The following is a 21423-nucleotide window of genomic DNA, read 5'->3' as shown; positions in this document are numbered from 1 at the left end:
ATTTGTTTTTTATGGATTTTTTGTCAAAGCACTTCAGATATTCATTGCTATCGGGATGTTAAGAGCATTCCATGGAATATAACAAAAAGGTGTATCTCGAGCCGGTTTCTCAAGCTTACCCACCCCATCTTTAATATATCATTACAGGAAACGTGAAGTCAGGTTTAAAGCAGCTNTGCTGACAGGCAGGTAGGCCATCCAGTTACTTTAGCCGGGCCGGTTCAAAAAAAATGTCATCTGTGGAAGCCGTAGTACTGCAAAAAGCAAGACCAATCATTTGAACCGGCCCGGCTAAAGTAACTGGATGGCCTACCTGCCTGTCAGCATTCCTCTGTGCACAAATTTATCTCGTGCCCTCATTGGTCATGTGCGCGTTTGTGTGTGTTGGAGGAGGGTCTCTGTAAGGAAGTGGTAGATTTGTTCCGGTTGTGTATTTTCAAATTCTAGCGTACTCGAGCTGGTTTCTCCAAAATGACCTACCCCACCTTTAATGTCAGAGATGCGGCTAAGTTTAAACACACTCTTATCATACTGTCAGAAGTGCTGCCAAACGGGGAGGTTCTGGACAGCAGTAAATGCTGAAGGGTGCCTTAGGAGCATGTGATTTAAAAAAAAAAAAATGAAAGCAGGCCTGTGAGTCTGGACCTGAATGTAACCCTTGTCAACTACTGTCATTAAGCCAGCAAGAGCTATCTTTATCTGACGGACTCCAGACACTGTCGACGTTCTGTGTTTTGTTGTCACTGTTTTATGTATTTTTGTTCCTGTTTGACAAGTTAAAGAAGTACTTTCACACATGCAGTTATTGGTACAAATGATGTTTGGTGTCACAACCTTTCAAGTGAGCCAGCATGCGCACTACCCTGTTCCATCTCAAAGGAACAGGGCCAATATTATTGTTATTATACACCTGTGATGACAAGTCCAAATGCCTTCAGTGAAAAGTGCCTATAAGTGGACATTTAAGGTCATCCCAGCATTCAGTGAAAGCCTGGAGGAGGATTATGATTATTATATTAACCTACTGTATGACTGGCTAAAGAATGAGTATTGATTATTCAAATCAAGTTTTATTTATATAGCACATTTATAAACGATTTTTGGTCGAGCCAAAGTGCTGTAGCCTACATATAATAAAAATAGCCAACAGTAGAGACACTTTACAGCTAATACAACAACACAGATTGTTCATAATATCAGTATGAGAAAAACGACACCCTCTATCCTTAGACCCTCTGTCCTTAGACCCTCACATCGTACAAGGAAAAAATTCCGGAGAAAACCCACAGTTTAAAGGGAAAAAATGGGAGAAACCTCAGGGAGAGCAACAGAGGAGGGATCCCTCTCCCAGGACGGACAGACGTGCAATAGATGCCGTGTGTAAATCGAAGAGATAATACATTTTACAGCGTAGGTAGTCCAAATGTTAGGAAACGCATGTGTCTGTAATAAGAAGATGAATCTACGAAGATGTCAACTAGAATCCTGTGGGAGCCTTCAGGGAAGCAGCATGACGAGACCCAGGCAGGACCGCAGAGACAGGTTTAGCCACGACCCGAAGTCCACGACTTAATCCATTATTGCTCTTTATCAACAGTGAAATACATTAGACATTTGTGTTAAATTCAAGTTTAGTTCATTATTCTACCACCAGGAGGCAGAAGAATCTATGAAAGCAGCAACAAGTAAACTATAAATCTTAAAACAGTGAAAACCCTTTACATTTAATTGTAGACCTACTATCAGAGAGAATCTGTTTTTGGAATCCACCAAAGTACAGCAAAGGTAGCCTAAATACAATGACAGACTAGTGAGTAAAGTTTCGTTCAGTATTTGAAATAAACACTGAATCAGCCCAAATGATTTTCCTTCTCCAGGTGGAACTAAACAGGAAGTACAGGATGCACGACATCCTGACCCAGCAGTGTCTGCAGACGTCGACCTTCATCAACGCTCGGACGGTGTTCATGAGATGCACGCTGGAGCAGGGCCGCTACGTCCTCATCCCCACCACCTTCAAGCCTTACACTCTGGGGGATTACATGATCCGAGTTTTCACCGACGTGGACTCAGGCTGCAGGTACGACTGTGGTTGAGCTGTGACGTCTGACCGGGGACTGCTTTTAATTTTAAATCAGCAGCATGGCTGGGTTTTATTATGTCAATATGCACTTATCTTACAATAATCAGCTTTTAAGAGACTCTGCAGGGAAAGCAAGAACACAGCTGTTCCTTGATTGTTCCATTCAGACACTAATGTCTGAGGGATTATATCCAAGGAAAACACCCATAATTACTGTTTCAGATACTTTACAATTATATTCACATTAAATCACTTGGAAAGTAATATCTCATCTCATTCTGCTTATCTTGAGCGATGATTTTATGTTTTTTGTTTTGACTGTTCATGTTGGCAAACCAGAACCAAATCATGTTTGCTCACACATTCAGGTCATCCAGGCTGGGTAATCCAACTTGTTGTGTGTACTGTGTATTAGACATAATTACACTTACCATGTTTGATAATACAGTAGCTAGATCTAGTGCAGAGTATCAAGATATAAGTACTTTTCTCATGATGTCTAACTTCTCATCTCTCACAGGGAGCTGAAAGAAGATAAGCCGCAGGTTAAATGCTGGAGTTCATTCCTTGGATACCCGCAAGCTGTGACTCACGTCTACGTGCACGGAGCCGGGGGGCTGCAGAACCAGGACTGCACTGGAGGTCAGAGGACTTGATCAAATGACTCTTACCTCAAATGTACTTATCAGCCTGTATATGGTTTTCTGACTTGGAACTTTCCATGCGTTCCTGCAGGTGCAGACCCATATGTGATCATTCACTGTGAGGGCCGGTCTGTACGATCCACCATCAAAAAGGACACCCTGAATCCAGAGTTTACAACAAGCGCAATTTTCTTCAGGAAGAATCCCAGAAAGCCCTTAACAGTGGAGGTAAGATGGCATCCCTCTGCTCCTTGTGATTGTAATTAATCTGTCTCACAATTCAAACAGTCATTTCTTTATGGTGAAACCCTCTCATTGTCAACAATTTGTGAAACTGAACAAGAATCCGATTGATTTGGAGTTGAATGTCTATCGATTATTTTACCTAAAGCTAACTTCACCATGGTTGCTAGTAATTTTTAATCTGCAAAGCAAACTATTATTAACAATAATAGGGCTTGGATTTTACTATATGAACAGGATTAGTTTCCAAAATGCCTTTTTTTTTTATTCCTACAACAAAACAACGTAATGTTGATTATACAGACACTACATTTTTTTGTGCAGTCTTTTTTTTTTTTTTATTCAGTGCTCACAAAAACTAATGATGATAGTAAAATGAGAAGAATAGATCAATGAACTACAGAAGCTCACATAATAAAAGGTCAACTGACAATGTGATGGCGGCTTGTAATTGAGAGCACAGAACATCCTCCTTGCCTGTTAACGCTCAATATAATGAAATCAGAGTAGCCAAGATGATCTGTGGTTATTTTGTAACACATGACGGGTGTTCCTCAGGTGTGGAACAGCAACGCGGTGAAGGACGAGTTCATGGGCCAGGTGGTTCTGTCGGGCTCGGTGAAGGACACCTTCAGCCCTCAGAGGCTCCAGCTGAGGAAGAGAGGACGACAGATGGCGGACGAGATGCCGGGGACCATCAGTGTGAGGATCATCACTTCTACTCAGCTGACCGCCATGTGATCCTGTCAGGGACTTTAGTGAGGGCTTTTTCACTGATGAACATCTCACTTGGCATGTGTCATCATCAAAGCCCCATAAACACTCTCTTTGTCATGCTGGATGTCCACGCTTTTATTTTACATTTGTATTTGCACGTTGGGGAATTGTTTGCAAAGTTGAGATGTGAGCAGGCAATTCCTGTCATTCCTATCTTAACGTTTAATCTTGAGTTATCTTAATCACCTTTTCAAATCATTTTTATGTAACTTGTAAAATATTTGTATATTGACATTTTGAAAGTTGCTTGTAAAGATGTTCTCTTTTTACTGTGAGTTTTATGGCAGATGTCATTCGAGTCTTAAAATACATTAGTTATACTTTTGTCCTTTTTTTAAATAGCACCTTTTTATGCAGAACAATGTATTGTGTGCACAACATGATTAAAGTATCATCTATTCTTTGATGAATTTTCTAATCCTTTTTTTCATTGACGATTACATGGCATAACGAATAAAAGAAATCCAAGAATCACATGAGACAACCAGCATTAACACAGCTCTGGTTTTTCTTCCTCTTTTTATTTCAGTCCAGTTCCCAAACTGCAATATTTTTTTTACACTCAAGACACAGCCATGCACAATTCAAAGTTCAAAAAGTCTATTGCTTCAACCACGATTAAAAATAGTTTATCCAAAACCTCATTTCCCCGTCGCTTGTTTGTCCTTTTCAAAGATGGGGAAAGGCCTGCTGAGGTATGCCAGATGGATCAGCAGTTTTTACAAAGCTAGACAATAATAAGAGTAATAATAATGATAATAATTTAAAAAGTAACATTTTTTGTATTTGTTCCATTCTCTTGATACACATTAATAGAGGAATTTTCACACCACGTGTACAGATTTACACATTCAGAAGATAGGAATGTACAGGAGCAACCACAGAAGAGGGGCACGTCGGCGGTGTCTCTTGTCCCAAAATTCACTTTTGTGCTCATAGTTCAGACCTGTACATGGGGGCGGGGGGGCCAAACGGGGGCCGGCGGAGCTTCATGTCAGTCCAGCCACACACACATGTACTAACACTCAGCAGTGGTACTGACAGACTGTGTGTCCCATAGAGCCGGATCCAGGATTGCGGAGTGTGTGTTCGTTTTTCTCTTTTTTGATTTTCAGGGTGCAAAACATTTATCGATACATAGAGCAACCTGAATATTGTCATTTAAAGTTACGTCATTCTGAAAAAAGGGGGGTTTTCCCATCATATTTACATACATACATACATATCCTAACAACCTTAACCTATTTGAAGATGAGATACAGTGTATAGTTTGTTTTACATGCATGGATTCTGTTGCACCCTCCTGTCTAACATCACTCCACCTACTCTGCACCTCAAAGCCAAGGTGGACGAGTGAGGCATCTTCTAGTGCAGATTGAGGTAGCCCATCTAACACACACACTCACACACAGAGGGATGCTACACGGGAAATGCCTGACGAAGCTACCAAATACCGACACAATGTAGATAACCTCTGTACAGGAATGAGATGAAACGCTAACCAAGAGTGGAAGGAATGTTAGCAACAAAATGAACCTCTTCTTCGGTTTCTGTTTCCAGCGCTCATTAGGATTAGGTACAATTATAAAATGGCATCCACTCTACTCCCAGCTTCACTCAGTGGATAACATTCCCCCTCTTTGATCCGCCACGCGTTCCAAAAGCCCACTACAAAACGTACGGATCATATGACAGAAACACACATAGGACACCATTAAAAGACAAAAGGACACTGGATGAAAACCAACATGAGAAGACGGGGGGCAGGTGGGCCGGGAGGACAGTGGGTTCCTGTTTCCTCATTAGACATTAATGTTTAACCTTAACAGATATGCCTTCAACCTCATCATGTATAGTCACAGTTGCGTATTGTATTCTGTAATGTTGGATAGTGAGACCACTAAACAGTAATCTTCCAAATGGGAGAATAATCTTATGGAATCTGTATTTTACATTTAAGTCACCATAAATAATGGATTAAATAATCAATGTTTTTCTACCTGTTGGAGTTTGCTGATCCGACTAACAATGTTGGAATAAATATACCGCATATTCAGAGTATTATCTTTATGTTGTTGCCAAGCGTCACCCTTCCTGTTTAAGGTTTAAGGTCATAAGGATGCGAAACTGTGAGAATGGGCGGACCTTCAACTCACTGTAGGTCAATAATTACACATCCTTCTGTTTGCCACTGTTGTAGAAAAACATGTAATTAGAAAGGCTGGTCCACTGTATGCAAGCACCTTTAATATAGATATTTAAAAATAAAAACATGTATCATTTCTGTTGAGTCTTTGATCCAGTATTTGGATTTCTATTATATAGCTAATTATCAAATGTAATACACAGAATGGCTCGATTAACATAGATGTTGAAATATGTCCCCCAAAGCCTGTCACAGTGACACAAACTGAATAGCTATATGGATAACCCTATTTGTCACATTATGAATGCTACAGTTTATGTACAGTATGCGCGTACGCAACAAAAGGATTAGTAATGAAGTTGACATTATTTTAAAGTAATTCTGATCATTTCTGCGTGTGTTTACCGTAATACCAGATGTTGATTTAAACTGTGCGTTCAAGTGTCTCTATCTACATCATAACACTTGAAATTGATAAGAAAGCATAAGTGTATACATATTTGTACCTGTGCGATCTACAGCTGAGTCACAAATGTTTTAAATTCGATGTTACATGCAGGCAAACCATTATGTTGCCAGTTTTAGAGAGAAATGAACTCCAGTGACTCTTTAAGAGAGATTTTGACAGAATTTGGCTTAAATAAAATACGGGACCCGTATCTCTTCACTGATATGAAAGGGATAAATGAAGGATGTTTAAAGCTGGCATAGGTCATGTGAAATTATACCTGACTTATTCCCCTGTAGCTGCACCCCTACACACACTCACACAAACATACACATAAATATGTCACCTCGAGATGTTACAATCTGCAGAGGAGGAGCAGTGTTTCTCCACAGAGCCGTAGTCATGCAGGCAAAGGTCGGGTCCGGAGTCACTTTCTCACATCAGATGGTCACTAAAGGTGCAAGTGTGGCCTGATTGTGCTCCATGGAGGGAAGGAAAACCAAGCCTACAGCCGGGCAGCGAAGATATCACAGGCTCTTTAGTTGTGTCAGTTTCCCAGTCTCCGCTCCGGAAGTTACTTCTTGAAAACGAGCTTGTTCTTTTGGATTTGTTCACCGTATTATCTTGGTTTCGGGAGCAAGTGCTGCCAAACAAGACATATGACATAAACAGATGTGCACAATTGGTACCCACACACACACACACACACACACACGCACTCAGACACACACACACACACACTTGTGATGGACTGCTCTACATGTACAGAGTGCTGGAGAAGTAAACAAGGAGGCAAGGTCTTTTCAGCAGCGTTGGGCCGAGAGCTTCAAGGCCAGATGTCCGTCCTACGTCTGAGGCCTGGGGGTCTTTTGTCCTCGTGCTGTCACGGTAAGTCACACAAAACCCCCCATCCTTGTGCTGTCACGTCACCCACCACCCATACACCCAAGCCCCTGCCCCCCATGAAACGCACACATCCCAGGCAGGGCTCCAGCCTCGGGTGGGGACAGAGGGCAAGCACTAGCGACTGCTGTTCTTTATGGCTTCCTTCGCAGCTACAATCAGAGGCGTGAGGCTGGACAGAGGCTTCGCCAGCTTGAGGAAGGAATGCTGCAGAGGACAAGGAAGAATACATGATGTATATATATATATAAGGAGCAAAAGAGAGATGTTTAGGAATTATAAATACTTGATGTTTGGTGATGATTTGACATCTTCACAACATAAAAAGAGCAGCAAGACAGAGCTCTTAATCTTCATCAGCACCCTCTATCTTCATTAAAACCACCAGACTCAGGGACAGTTTCATTCCACAGGCCATAACACCGTTAAACACCTGAACTTTTGAACGAGCATCCATAACATCCATCTGTTTGTAATTATTTATCTAATATATCATATTCCATATATTTGTACATAGAGTCTTATTCCATTCTATTTCTATGTAAATACTGATATATTTCTACAATATGTTCTATTATTTTTAACATTTTTTATTACATGTTATTATAGTTTTCTTAAAATAGTTCTCTATCTGTGTTTTTTTATTTTGTTTTACTTTTATGTATGCACCATGAAATCAAGTCAAATCCCTCGTACGTGTCAATCTACCTGGTAATAAATCAGTTTCTGATTTCTGATTCTATTCAATTGTATTTGTATTTACTTGCACTAAGTTTTTCAGTGACATATCTACACTTTAGCTATGTACAAAATGACAATAAAAGCCTTGAATCCTTGAATATTAAGTAGCATAGAGGCGACCTGTACAGTAGCTCCCATGAACTTCTTTACATTTCTTTAAAAAGAAAAGTTTTCCTTCTGGATGTGACTGTGTTTACATCAACAGTGCTCGGTTCTCAAAAGGTCAAAGTGTTACCTGGAGCAGCTCCTTGGCAGAGCCTCTGCGGTCCACATCCATCTCCAGACAGCGGTTGAGGAAGTCTCTGAACACCGAGGAGAGCCTCTCTGGGTTCTGCAGCTCGGGGGTCCCGTTGGTAGCTATCAGGTACAGCGCCTGGGAACAAGGAAGAGGTCAGGCAGACCATCAAATGAGGCCTCCATAAGAAGTAAAAAAGAAATCTAAATATTTAATATCTATGCATTCTGTATGACCCCTGGGGAGCTAACATCCTGCGTCCCGTGTTGTGGCTGCGCTTTGTGTCTTACCCTGAGTGGATTCTCATTCAGGTAGGGCGGCTCTCCCTCCACCATCTCTATGGCCATGATCCCCAGAGACCAGATATCGACTTTCGGGCCATAAGCCTTCCGAGTCACCACCTCCGGGGCCATCCAGTAGGGCGTTCCCACCATCGTGCTGCGCTTGTTCTGCTCCGGAGTGATCTGAGCGCAGAAGCCGAAGTCGGCTGCAGAGGAAGAGAGAGGTGCAGTGAAGTTTTATGTTCTTTGTCTGCTTCATCACATTAAATAACAGTTTCACTTTGCACGTACCCTTATTTGAATATAAAGGGGACACATGATGCTGATTTTCAGGTTCATATTTTAATGTTGTGCCTCTACTGTGACATGTTTCCATGCTTTAATGTTCAAAAAGCTCTTTATTTGTCTCATTTTCACCCTCTGTCTGAAACCAGAGCCCAGTCTGCTCTGATTGGTTAGCTGGCCAGCTCTGTTGTGATTGGTCAACCGCTTAGAGATGTGCTGATCAGGTACAATATGTTGGAGCGCTAACCAATAGAAGCGCTAGTGTTACATAGTGATGTAATTGTGTTACGAAACTCTCTCTGGAGAGAACTTAGAGATGTTAACATTTGCAGACCATTTACATGCAAAAAAAACCTTTCTAACACACTACAGGAAAGGGAAATAACATAACAGGGCTTCTTTAAGTGGTCTTTAATTCAACAAACTAATCTAAAAAATGCTGCTTTTGACTTTACCACACTAAAAATAAATGCATATGTTAGAAAGAAAAATACTTACTGAGCTTGACGGATCCGTCCATTCCCAAGAGGATGTTGTCACTTTTTATATCTCTGTGGATCACCTGGTTGGAGTGTAGGAAATCCAGGGCTTGAAGACACTGAAGAGAGCGGAGAAAAGTGTTTGAATCAGATATTCCAATGCCAACGAAGCCTGTACTACACACAGTTTTTTATCTCCAGGCTGGTTTGAGTGTTTAAATGTGCCTGTGTGCATTAGATGTAAGGGTCGGCTGAGTGTAGCCACAGGAGAGTTGCTGATGTGTAAACTTGGCTTCTTACCTCTCTGCAGACTGCAGCTATCTGGCCCTCGTCCATGCAGGTCTCAGTCACTACATCTGTCAGCGAGCCACCGGCCAAATACTCCATCACCACCCATAGCTCATCTCCTACCAGGTAACTAATGAAAAGCCAGAGAGAAAAGTGTACTTTTAGAGTGACACACATTTCATGTTGGGGGTTTCAGTTCAGCTGTTGCTTTAATCATCTCTTGTTATATTGACATTTGGCGCATAGGCAGAACAAATGAGAAGAAAACCTCCTAAGAAGAAGAGCGTAGAGCAGCTGTTGCATATTTTTGAATTAAAGGTGAGTGAGCTTCATGATGCAGAGTCGACTACAACACACAGTAGGTGATCAAGCATGTTACTGCCAGCTGGGACCAGCAGAAAGAACAACAAAATGAAATCAGAGCTGAGAGGAACAGATGCTTAAAACAATGATATCAACTTATTTAGTCAAATTGTTCTCTCTGTTTTAAAACAGCAGGTGGCAGTCATGTGCTAAATGATAAATGCTGACCACCATTAAAAGAAGGACGAGACGGATGTGATGAGGAAGAAAACTTAGATGATCCTTCAGTGTCATAAATGACCCCAAACCAGTTGCTTTGGCCAATACAGTGACTCATGTCAGCACTCATATACTAACTAAACACTTATATACTAACAAAGCACTTATATACTAACACAGGACTGGCTTATCTAAAGCCAGTTGAGTAGCACTTAAAATGGTTTGGCTCTATGAAACCTGATGTACTTATATGATTCTGTTTTCTTCAAGTTTGTATCTTCTTGGTCGAATGCACTTATTGTAAGTTGCTTTGGATAAAAGCGTCAGCTAAATGCAATGTAATGCTTTAGATGAGATATCATAACCTTAGATTATTTTATAATAACAATAAATGCTACATTTTATATATGCTGAAAAAGCAATAATAACCTGTTTGTGTCATATTAGAGAAAAGTAATTGACAGCAATGGTTAAAGGAATTGCCCTCTATAAAGCAAAAAACCCAAATATATGTTGTTTTCAGCTCCTCCATCTGTTATGCAACAGAACATTAAACAAGCTTTAGGTTTTTGACTGCAGTTTGAGGAAAGCACCTTGGCAAATGTGATGGCCTTAAGATTCTATATTTGAAGCAATAGACAAAAATAGCTATAAAAGGGCCTTGACTTCAGGCTTATAATCACGTGTGAAAACTGACCTGTCCAGGTAGTTCACTATATTGGAGTTTTTGTTTTCCCTCATCACCAGGATCTCATTGATGATCAGCTCTTTCTTGGGCTGCTGCTGCAGGTTCATCTGCTTGATGGCCACCTGAGAAAACAGACGGGGAATTTGTGGCTCAGAACAACGTAAATCCTGATGGATTAGTGAGGAAAAATGAATAATATACGGTGAGCGAGCGTTTCTAAAGCCAACATTAGAGCTGCCTTACCTCTTGGCCAGTTGCTATGTCGATAGCAGTGTACACAGTGCCGGACGCTCTGGGGATGAATAAGATCAAAATCACATTAAAGATATGTCATCAAAGTTTTAAAAGTACTCTGAGAATAATAATCATAACATATATCACTGTTCTAACTCAAACTAAATAGTGTTGTAACATATTTAACATTTTCTATATAGAATCATAATCATTTTGAGTTACCACGACAGGTGATATGTGTATTGTCCCATAAATGTCTATACTAACCTGATCAAACCAATTTCAGGTTAACACATCAGATGTTTTTTTAAAAGTCAGACCACAAACACATTGGTCTATAGCTTAATTGAACTGTGTTATACATTATATATTAAGGAGAAAGTTATCACGTTGGCGCAACTACAGCTTTGTGCCTTTACAATTAATATCATTTACAAACTTTAAGTTGCGATTATGTCATGAATTAGTAAAAGGCAGTTGGAGAGCACAGACCTTGCTAAGATGAAAAAGCACTTACGTATCCGCTTTGTGATACAGAGCCTTTCCAAAAGGAAATGGGTTCTTCTTTGGCTCATGCTATACCCTCGCACTGAGAAAATTAGGCCAAGTATTTAATAGGTTTAAAAGTTATTTTGGCAGTAGAAGTTTTTTTTTTGGGCTCTTCATCAATATACTGCATGTGCTCATTTCACCATGACAACAGAACCACTCTTGAATTACCTTAGGAGGAATGAGCACACACAAGTAATGTACAGTTTCCAATAGCTGGTCAACCGAATGGTATGCAGCCGCTCTGTCCTTATTAGGAAGTGTATCTCATGATACTAAAAACTTTCAGCTGTGAATTCAGGCTTCTGGTTTTTCCTCTTTGTTTTGCTGCCAGGTAAACCTGTGTGCTGTCAGAAGTTATTAATCGTGGTCCACAGTTCATGACCTCCTGCTAATAAGTTAAAGATGACCCAGCAGAGAATAAATAGACAGTAATCTCTTTGTTTCAGAGAGGAGCTTCCTGATCAAATATGGAAATAGTGAGGATGTCCGAGCAGATAACAACCACACAGTTTGTATCTGTCCCATGGCCATGTCAGGATACAGTTCACATTTCTCCTCTATTTTTTTTTCTCTCATTCATTCATACCCTCCCTCTGCCTCACTGGAGCGCCCACTACGGCTGCATCTCTTCTGGAGAGACTGACTGCTCCTGAGATTGCTCTATTTCAATAACTGTGACGACCGATGTATGAACGCAGATAGACTTACCCCTGTCCTATTTTCTCGAAGCGTGTGTACTTCTTTTTGGGATCCCCCACGCTCACAATACTCCCTGAGTCAGAGAGAGAGCAGATATATGATGATTGAACTTGTGTGTGGTGCACAAAGTCATGTGAGGCGCTCACACAAACACACAAATACACAAATAACATAACCACAGAACCGTGTGCCTTTCTGTTTCAGAATTACCCCGCCTTGCAGTGCAGCTACTTTAAGTACATGCATCTGCACTTAGCGGTGCCTGTCGGTAACTAGGGCTGAAGTGTCAGTAAAGAGGGGGTAGTGCTTTAAGGGAAGGCCATAATCAGTGCAATAAGATTTTGTTGTCAAATGGGGTGTTGACAGTTCTCTGGCAACAATTTTTCTAAATACAAAATATGAATGCACAAAATAATGCGTTGAAAACAGTTACTGAGATTCAAAGAACATCACATTCTTCAATTATGGAAGATATTTTTAAGACTCCATGATATCTTTAAGTGTTTTTTACAAAATAAAGATGAAATAATCAGAGAGTTAAGGACTTCTACTGGGGCTGTTTGACAAGAGAACATGTAATATCATTTGTAGTTTTTGATCAAATGCTGCATTTTCGTACCAAATACCCCAAATATTGTACGGTTGACTATTTGTGCTTATACAAATATATACACAATGACATTTCGCTGTAATCATCAGTGGAGAGGGTATAATGACTTAGTAGGAAAGGGAAATAAAAAAGTGACACTACTGTAATGCAGCCTTTAAAACTAGGAGAAGTCAACACGTACTGAGTCTCTCCAGAATCTCCTCATCTGTCATTTTGGACTTCTTCCTCTGGCGGTCAGTGTGGCGGTACATCGTGTTGTCGGGCTGGACCAGCGACTCTGGGGGAGTCACCACTTCCTTCACGGGGGTCGGGGGCTTGGGCTCCAAGACGGAGCGCGTGTAGATCTGCGAGGAGAGGAGAGTCAAAGAAATGAAGAGGGGGGGGGGGGTTTGGATTTGCAGCAGAGTGATTTCAACTCAGCACGCCGTACAAACTCACAGATTTGGTGTGTTCGGGCCGAGGTGCGACGACCGGGGGCAGTTCGTCGTCGTCTTCCTCTTCTTCCTCTTCTTCCTCCTCTTCCTCTTCTTCCTCATCCTCTTCTTCTGACACAGGTGGAGCGATTGGAGGCTCTGACGATGATGTTTTGGCACCCTGGAGGGTAGAGATGTAAGTAAGAAGGGATGCATGTGCCCTCTAGTAGCATTTAGCGTATTAGCTGATCTGGATATTTTTGAATGCTTATAGCGATGAAGAGTCAGCAAACTCCACACCAGCGGTAAACAAAGTTCCCGGCCATGTGAGTTTCAATATAAACTTTGTCTCACACACAAGCTGTAGTGAAGGTGACTAAACTACAGTATATAACAGTCAATCAAAGGTGATGATGTTAATTAGCACATGGGAACAACATAAACAAAACACAATTAAATCTGTTTTGATACAGATTTTGTGGAAAGAAGAAAACGAATGGGGCACAATTGTCAGGATTAGGATTAAGCTGAGAGCTAAAGGGGTTAGCATTTAAAGTGTGAGGTGCCATTCAGTGCGTTTTTTACATTAAGTCAGGTGTGCCACCAACAATGAGAATGCATTTGAAAGAAACACAGGAGAAATATGCCACCACATTGCAGTACTGGTGCAATATGGTGATGAGCTGTGGACGTCCTCTTCATATGGTAGATACCTTTGATCAAGTCTGATTAAAAAGCTTCAGGCATATTTATTATGCCTAATGCTCAGCTTTTATTCCCCCCCCCATCCAAACCCTGCTAGCCCTGGATCATCATCCTCTTATGGAGTGGAAACATTTCATCCATTTCCAGCCTTGTCATGCATAAATGAAGCAGTGCAGCTTAGTTCTGGTGATTAAAGGGAAAGGGTCTGTCTGAAGGAAAGTCTCAGTCCTCCATTCAGACACACTGGGCCTCTGAAGCGCTCCAAGGAAGGCCAAGACTGCAGTGCAGGAAAGAGTGTCTTTCTAAATGTAAGCAGAGCCTCTTTTTGTTTTGCAGAGCCATGCGGTAATGTTTATAACGGTACATTATTGGAAACTGTAAAGAATATGAGCTCATACATGCAGTTTGAAAGTCATCACAACCCTCTGCGCCCCTGCCCTGCCATTTCAGAGATGGTCCGTTAGAAAAGAAAAGGATAAGAGGTGCTCTTGTGGAAGGTAGTAAATACATTAGTAACATCACAAACTAATAGATCCAAATACATCCCCCATAGAATTTCAATACATCAGATATTTATGTGTGTTTTTTCAGTTGGAATAATCAGAATTAGGAGATCAAATTTAGCTTCGAGGCCAATGCAGAGATACATGATGTGGAAAGTAATATGGAGGAGTTACCTTGTCAAATAATGCGCTGCAGGTTCTAAGGCTGACAGGAGGCCCAGATGACAGCAGCCGGTTCTGAATGTGAGGGTTGAAAATGGGAGGATTTACTCAAAACAAACCCACACACTGTTTGAGAGTAAAGGGACTTCAGGGCAGGGCGGGGGAGGGCAGGGGTCTCGCTACTGAGGGGTGGACTAAACGTTTACATGTTCCTCCTGAAACCCAGCTGGACAAGAGGACATGATGGAGACACAATGTGCCGCCTGAGGACTATCTTTGCCCAACCTATCTTTGGCGATGTTTTTTATTGAATGACACTAGTTTCCATTTCTGTTCATGCACCTGTCTTGCTCTGTGACCTGAATTAAAAGGTCCTGTTGACATGTTAAAGAGGAAATGGATTAAAAACCACAATTATAGTCTGGTACACATTATACACATTATCCCGGCATATACAACTAATTAAGGAACGTCCCTTGTTTCAACTTTGTCCATTTGCCTCGTTGGAAACCCATCACTTAGTTTGACTTGAACAACTCTCAGTTAACTGTCAGCTGGGATGCTTTGCTATTGAACACAATGTTGTGCTATTTATTTGGATAACATGTCATTTATCTATTTAACTTTTTAGGGCCAACAATAACAGAGCTTAGACCTGACTGAACTAACAAGAACTTGATCTGACAAATGGCAAACATCATTAGGGACTTGATNACAAGTGGAGGACAGAGGAGGCTCTTAAAGAAGAAGTTACAGGTCTGTGAGAGGCAGAAATCTTGTTTGTTTGTAGGTGACCAAATACTTATTTTCCACCATAATTTGCAAATAAATTCTTTAAAAATCAGACAATGTGATTTTCTGGATTTTTTTTTTTTCTCATTTTGTCTCTCATAGTTGAAGTGTACCTAGGATGACAATTACAGGCCTCTTTCATCTTTTTAGGTAGGAGAACTTTCACAATTGGTGGCTGACTAAATACCTTTTTGCCCCACTGTACCTGTTTTGTCATGTTGCATTAATACTGAAATAATATGGAACCAGGGTTGTTCAGTTATATCATTCAAGACAGATACTCATTACTCAGTAAGCATAAATAATGCTTTCTGACTCGTCTGACAGTGTCCAAAAGAAATATAAACCGATTTGTAAAAGCTGAGATGTTGGCTTTTATGCAGGTCATTTTTCATGTTTGTAAATGTTTGTGTCACATTATAATATCAAACAGTTGCCCGCTTTAAAGTCTAAGATCATTTAAGTATAAGATGGATTTGTTTATTGTAGATTTCACTGTCACACAAATGTTAAAAATCCCCTAATCCCTCTTAAGAACGGATTTACCAGACCATGTTACAATCCAGAGGTTATAGTATGTTTATATGGGAAAATATAAACAGCTGGATGAGACTTAAAATCAAACAAAGGAGTAGTAGCAGTGCACGCAGGATTGTCCAGGTTTCTTCTACAATGTTGCACTTTAGACTAAATCATTTCTTTCAATAGCAAGACAATCGTGCGGTCATGATGGATTTTTGTTGGCCGTTGTGAAAGATGCATTGCATGGCCCACTCGACAAAAAACGATTTTCCTTTAGGATTTTGCAATTTTGCAGAAAGTACATGTTTATGATATTTGAATGTTCTGTTCAGCAGGGTCATTTCCACATATTAACACCACTTTTACAGAAGTTGAAGCATAAATCCAATTGCTAGAAGCTAATAGCTAATGTAATGCTATAAACAACATGACAGTTGCTTGACTTTACGTCTAAGATAAATGTGGCTAAGGTTCGTCGTGATGACGTTTAGTTGTGTAGCTCTTAAATGCTTCAAACCAGTAGGGTATACAGTGCGCTTGTCTTACCACAGACCTTGTTTCAAGCATTTAACCAAAAACAGATTTAAACTTTGAGCCAAAGGAGCCCGGAAGTGCTAAAATGCTAACTCATTTCCAGGTTTAGAATTCATAGTTGTTTTCAAAATAAAACAGATTTGGCATCATCAGTTTATTATCACTCCAAATGTAGATAAACATTGTGAGAGATACATGTTGTTTGATTACCCTCACTAGCAGAGCACATACTTGAGAACGAGTTAAATTAAATGCTCTGTCATTATTATATCCTCTTTGAGTAAACATGTTGAAACACATCCTACATTTAAATCCTGTCAAAAGAGCCAAGGTGTTAAGTGCACCATATTAAACCGCACTATAATCCGTAATTACTGCGCTCAGCTGCTGACATGACTGTATCTCACTTAATGTTGAATAGACTTAATGAGCTCTTGTACAGTAGCTAACCTATCAATAGGTTACCCATAATCAGCAGAATAGAGGCCTACTAACCTAAATTATTTTTCCTTTGGGTGTAATCTCTGCTGTCCCGGCGCATACACAAAAAGTAGTGTTCCTGTTTGTGAGGGTATGTGGCATGCATGAGCGTGACCCATTATCTTTTACATGCCAAGTTACCACTGCAGTGCTTAGAAGTTAATCTGATGTGGTATCGGATGTAGAGCATTTAATACACTGCCCACAGCAGGCAACCATCTATCGTTTTATCCACTACCATCAGCACACTTAAAGCAATATGTTCTAATATTGTGTATATGCTTTATAGTAGTGGAGTATAAGTGCAATATATTGTCTTTAAACACAACATTGTAAAAACTAATGTGGACGAAAATGAAACAGTTGATTTAAGTGTGCAGTTAAATCAAGTTCTTGTTAAGCATAAACCAGAAATTGTTCTGCAATTTTGAGAATATTACTGCTACTATTGTTTCAAATATCTATTAGTATTATAGCATTATCAATTCACACTATAGACCTGCCGTACAAACAGGGGTGCACACAACTTTCTCAGTGAGGTACTCAGATGAGTACCTGGAGTCAGTGTTTGGTACTCCAACTTCTGGCTCCCCTCAAAGTTCCAATGAAGCCCTCTGTATCGGTAGTGGAGTGCAAAGCTTCGTGACCACAGAGCGTGTGAACGTTGTGATCAGCTGTTTTAGCGCAGTGCTGCTGTACAGACCAACGTTAACAGCAGCCCTGTCTGTGCACACAGAGACCGACTGTCGTCCGGTGATCTAACCGCCTTCTGGAAAAGCTTCACAAGTACGTCGGTACGCAAATGCGCTTTGTGACACAAGTGACGGTACGCATTTCAGATTGTTGCCACGCATGCGTACCTGCGTACCACTTATGTGCACCCCTGCTTATAAACCAGTATTTGAGTGTGATAAAAAGGGTCTTCTATTCTTGAATTCAGACAAAGACACTGTGTTACTTGCTTATAGGACGATTGTAACTAGCAGAAAATAAACTGTGCTGTCCTACCTGATGTCAGCATTGACTGAAAGGAAATTGTACAGTAGTTGTTTCGACAAGATATATTTTCAGACATAGGTGAAAGGTGGGAGATTTTATTGATTGCCATAGCTTAAAGCAAAGTTTAGTTCAGTGGGATTCACCCACGCACTCATCTCCTCTCATACATCATCGTTTCCTGCGGGCTTGTGTTTCTCTCTGAAGCTTCTCTCTACCTCTGCTCCCAAGGCACACTGAGCTCTGCCATAATATGATCATCTAAACCATCATTTGATATGGTTTATACAGTCCTGATTGACCAGTGCTGTGACTCCAGACCAAAGAACAGATCATCTCAAACCATTATTTTTTTCCAATTTGCACAATGATACATTCTTCTTGGATGATAAGGAAGGATAATCAGGAAACGCTGCTTCATACACGGCAGCAATGAGGACATTTCTCTTGGACTTTTGGCAAGCCTTGGTAAACCAAAGTTTGATTAGATATAAAGTGGATTGAACCGGAGTGCAAAGCTTCACAATCGTACAATTAGAAAAACTAAACAATCCCACAGCAGCAATGCAATATATTTCTTTTCCCCAGAAGGAAGAACATTTCATAAGACTAAAGGAACCAATGGAGGTGCACACATTTGTGCCAAATGCTAACCTAATCACATTGACAACGCTAAGAGGCTGATGTCAGCAGGTTAAAGGGTTACCATGTTCACAAAAACAGAATGTCTTGTTCAGGTTCATATTTGTATTTATGCCTCTGCTGTGACATGTTGACATGCTTTAATGTTCAAAAGCGGTTAGTGTGTTGGATAGAAACTAATTTCTTTGGGATGACTTACATTTACTTTGGGTTGCATTAACAAAACAAGTCTTAAACACGCTTATAATTACAGGCAGAGAAAGCTTATATACTGAGGTTACAAAACAGGTTTTGAGGAACCTGATTATGTTAGACTACTGATTAGATTATTAGTCAGGATATATGTGGGATATATATGTAGGTTATATTTCATTTTGAATGAGATTTTCTCCCCTCTCCCCACAACATCAGTAATTTCCAGACAGGGCTTATTACAAAATGTCACCACAGAGATGTGCTTTGCCTCCGAGGATATTTATAGGATTCATTACATAAACCTGATCAGTGACAGCAGCCTATGGGTAGCAACTAGTAAATCATGCTCCTCCTAACTGCTCCTGAGCTTTAGGAAATCATCTGCCTTCAGTGTTAGTTTATTAAGTTTATGATTGAATGTCACATATTTAGCAGAATGTGGAATAGAGAAAATCAGTCAATAAGCAGCTGCTGGATCTGATAGGGGTTGAGACACAAGACCAGACAGAAGCAGAGGGGGATCATTTGTGTGAGAGATTTGTCTTACCTTCATATTACCATGTCTGTTGTGCTGATTTAATTAAAACATTTCAAGCATTCTTAACTATGGTGACTTACAATGAGGGACCAGGTATGGGGTTCAATTCTTCTAAAGGACACGACACCATCACAAATGGCTGTGAGAGTACTAGAAAATATGTGACCTTTCTGATCATTTGTTGCCCAGTCTGAGTACAAAACACCTGCTCATCTCTTGAAGCAAACTGAACACGTTAATCCAGGTGAAAAGAGTAATCCTTGGTTAATTCCACCTCACTTGAATCGACAAAACAAAGGTAGAAAGAAAGCTTAAAGAAGCATCCTTTGTGGCCGACGTCAGTGCAGTCATTGAAGGAAGTGGATATGTGTGTGTATATATCTGTGTTAGTGTGTTATGTCTCTGTTGGGTAGTGAGTCCAGAATCTGACCAGGGCCCAGGAGTTGAGGCTTGAGTTGTTGGTTAGGACAGAAGGGCTCCCGAAGCGGGGAGTCCAAGAGGTCATACCACACCATTGACTGATTTTTGGTCACATGTGCGACCCAGGGCCACATAATGTTTATGCTGACCCTGTTGATGAGCAGAATTAGGCTGACATGAGAAGCACAGCAAAAGAAGGATTACAGTACCATAAGTTTTTTTATTATAGACACATGCATTTCCAAACATTCGGTCTACCTACGCTGTAAAATGTATTATCTTTTTGATTTACACACGGCACCTATTGCACGTCTGTCCGTCCTGGGAGAGGGATCCCTCCTCTGTTGCTCTCCCTGAGGTTTCTCCCATTTTCCGCTTTAAACTGTGGGTTTTCTCCGGACGTTTTTTCCTTGTACGATGTGAGGGTCTAAGGACAGAGGGTTTTCTCATACTGATATTCTGCACAAACTGTGCTATTGTATTAGCTGTAAAGTGTCTTTACTGTAGGGTATTTGTATTCTATGTACTGCACTTTGGCTCGACCAAAAATCGTTTAAAAAAGTGCTATATAAATATAACTTGATTTGATTTGATAACAGCCTTTTATTACTCATTATACCATGACCAAAGACATGTGGATATTGAGAAAACAAGAGTCACACAGGGGTTCCTCTTGCTGGATTTTGGATGTTTCTGTGTTTGTACGAGTTTCTCTTAAATCCAAGGCCTGTTGGATAAGTCAATCACATGGTTGAGGGTGATTCAGTGTCAGAGCTGTGATGGGCAGCTGACCTTTGCAGGGTATTTCCTATCAGCCAAAATCTTGCTGGTTTTAGCCACCACGTGAGTCTGACTATTCATAATTACAGTCACATGTAAAAATGGAAATCATGGAAAATGTATTAATTTGTGACTGATGCTGGCTTTAACTCGTGGGAGAAATTTTAATGGGAAAAATGTAAGAAAAATTCCTGAAATGATAATATAAAGAGTGCAATATTAATCCTGCAGTGAAGGGTTGGTCATGTTACTTTTGTTTCCTCAGATTAAAGAGCAATTTGACATTTTTCTGTGTAAACTGCGCCTCACTTCCTCTGCGTTAGTGTACACTGATCTTTAGAGTCTGATGACTGGAGTCAGGGCAAAACCCCTTCTCAGGCTTTAAAATGTTTGCACCGCGCTGCTCTTCTGAATATACATTTGCATTTCTCTTGTGGCTACATTGACAGGGTTTAATCAGGTCTCACTTTTGCAACACTTGTGTGCCTGCAAAGCTGGAAAAAGACTGGTTCTTGTCACTCTGTGCATTGGCTAATTCTTAATTCTGTAACCTATTTAAAAACTAGGAAAGTCTCATGTGTTTATTAGCAAAGACCATGTGTACGTGCATTCAGGAAGTCTATGATTTTAATTATTTATAGCTCCATGTTGTCTAGAGTGTTCAGAAAATATGGTTGCAATTTATGTAAAAGAAAATCACCACAACCACGTTCTGATTTGAAAAAAAATGATTTTAAAGGTCATTGTGCTCTTGTTATCGTCATGTTCTCCATTTGAGTGAGCACTGTCACTGAACAGCCATATTTCTCTCCGACATGAAATCGACATTAGAGGGGTTGTCAGGACAACCAGCCATGATTCACAGAGCCTCAGATAGACCTCC

The 21423-nt window shown here is 40.5% G+C and overlaps 2 protein-coding genes across 2 annotated transcripts in view; one reads left to right on the top strand and one right to left on the bottom strand.

Moving 5' to 3' along the window:
* Positions 1-4153, top strand: part of LOC104962332 (calpain-5) — a 10153-nt gene extending 6000 nt beyond the window's left edge. Inside the window, exons 9-12 of the mRNA XM_010790763.1 lie at positions 1878-2080; positions 2604-2725; positions 2819-2955; positions 3529-4153. Of these exons, the coding sequence (XP_010789065.1) occupies positions 1878-2080; positions 2604-2725; positions 2819-2955; positions 3529-3711 (645 nt within the window). The 3' untranslated portion in view covers positions 3712-4153. The remainder of the gene's footprint in view (positions 1-1877; positions 2081-2603; positions 2726-2818; positions 2956-3528) is intronic.
* A 1090-nt stretch (positions 4154-5243) lies between these two features.
* On the bottom strand, positions 5244-14737 carry LOC104962330 (serine/threonine-protein kinase PAK 3-like). The gene is made up of 12 exons (XM_010790762.1): positions 14654-14737; positions 14375-14414; positions 13297-13452; positions 13040-13202; positions 12258-12321; positions 11007-11055; positions 10773-10885; positions 9566-9683; positions 9285-9384; positions 8511-8707; positions 8221-8358; positions 5244-7451 (listed from the first exon to the last, which is right to left on the bottom strand). Exons 2-12 carry the CDS (start codon positions 14390-14392, stop codon positions 7362-7364), a joined length of 1206 nt encoding a protein of 401 aa, XP_010789064.1. The 5' UTR covers positions 14393-14414; positions 14654-14737; the 3' UTR covers positions 5244-7361.
* Positions 14738-21423: the final 6686 nt, after the last annotated feature.

This window comes from Notothenia coriiceps, unplaced genomic scaffold (assembly GCF_000735185.1).
Source record: "Notothenia coriiceps isolate Sejong01 unplaced genomic scaffold, NC01 NC01_scaffold00034559, whole genome shotgun sequence".
NCBI lineage: Eukaryota > Metazoa > Chordata > Actinopteri > Perciformes > Nototheniidae > Notothenia > Notothenia coriiceps.
The sequence above is the reverse complement of the archived record's forward strand: the minus strand, read 5'-3'. Positions and strand labels throughout refer to the sequence as shown.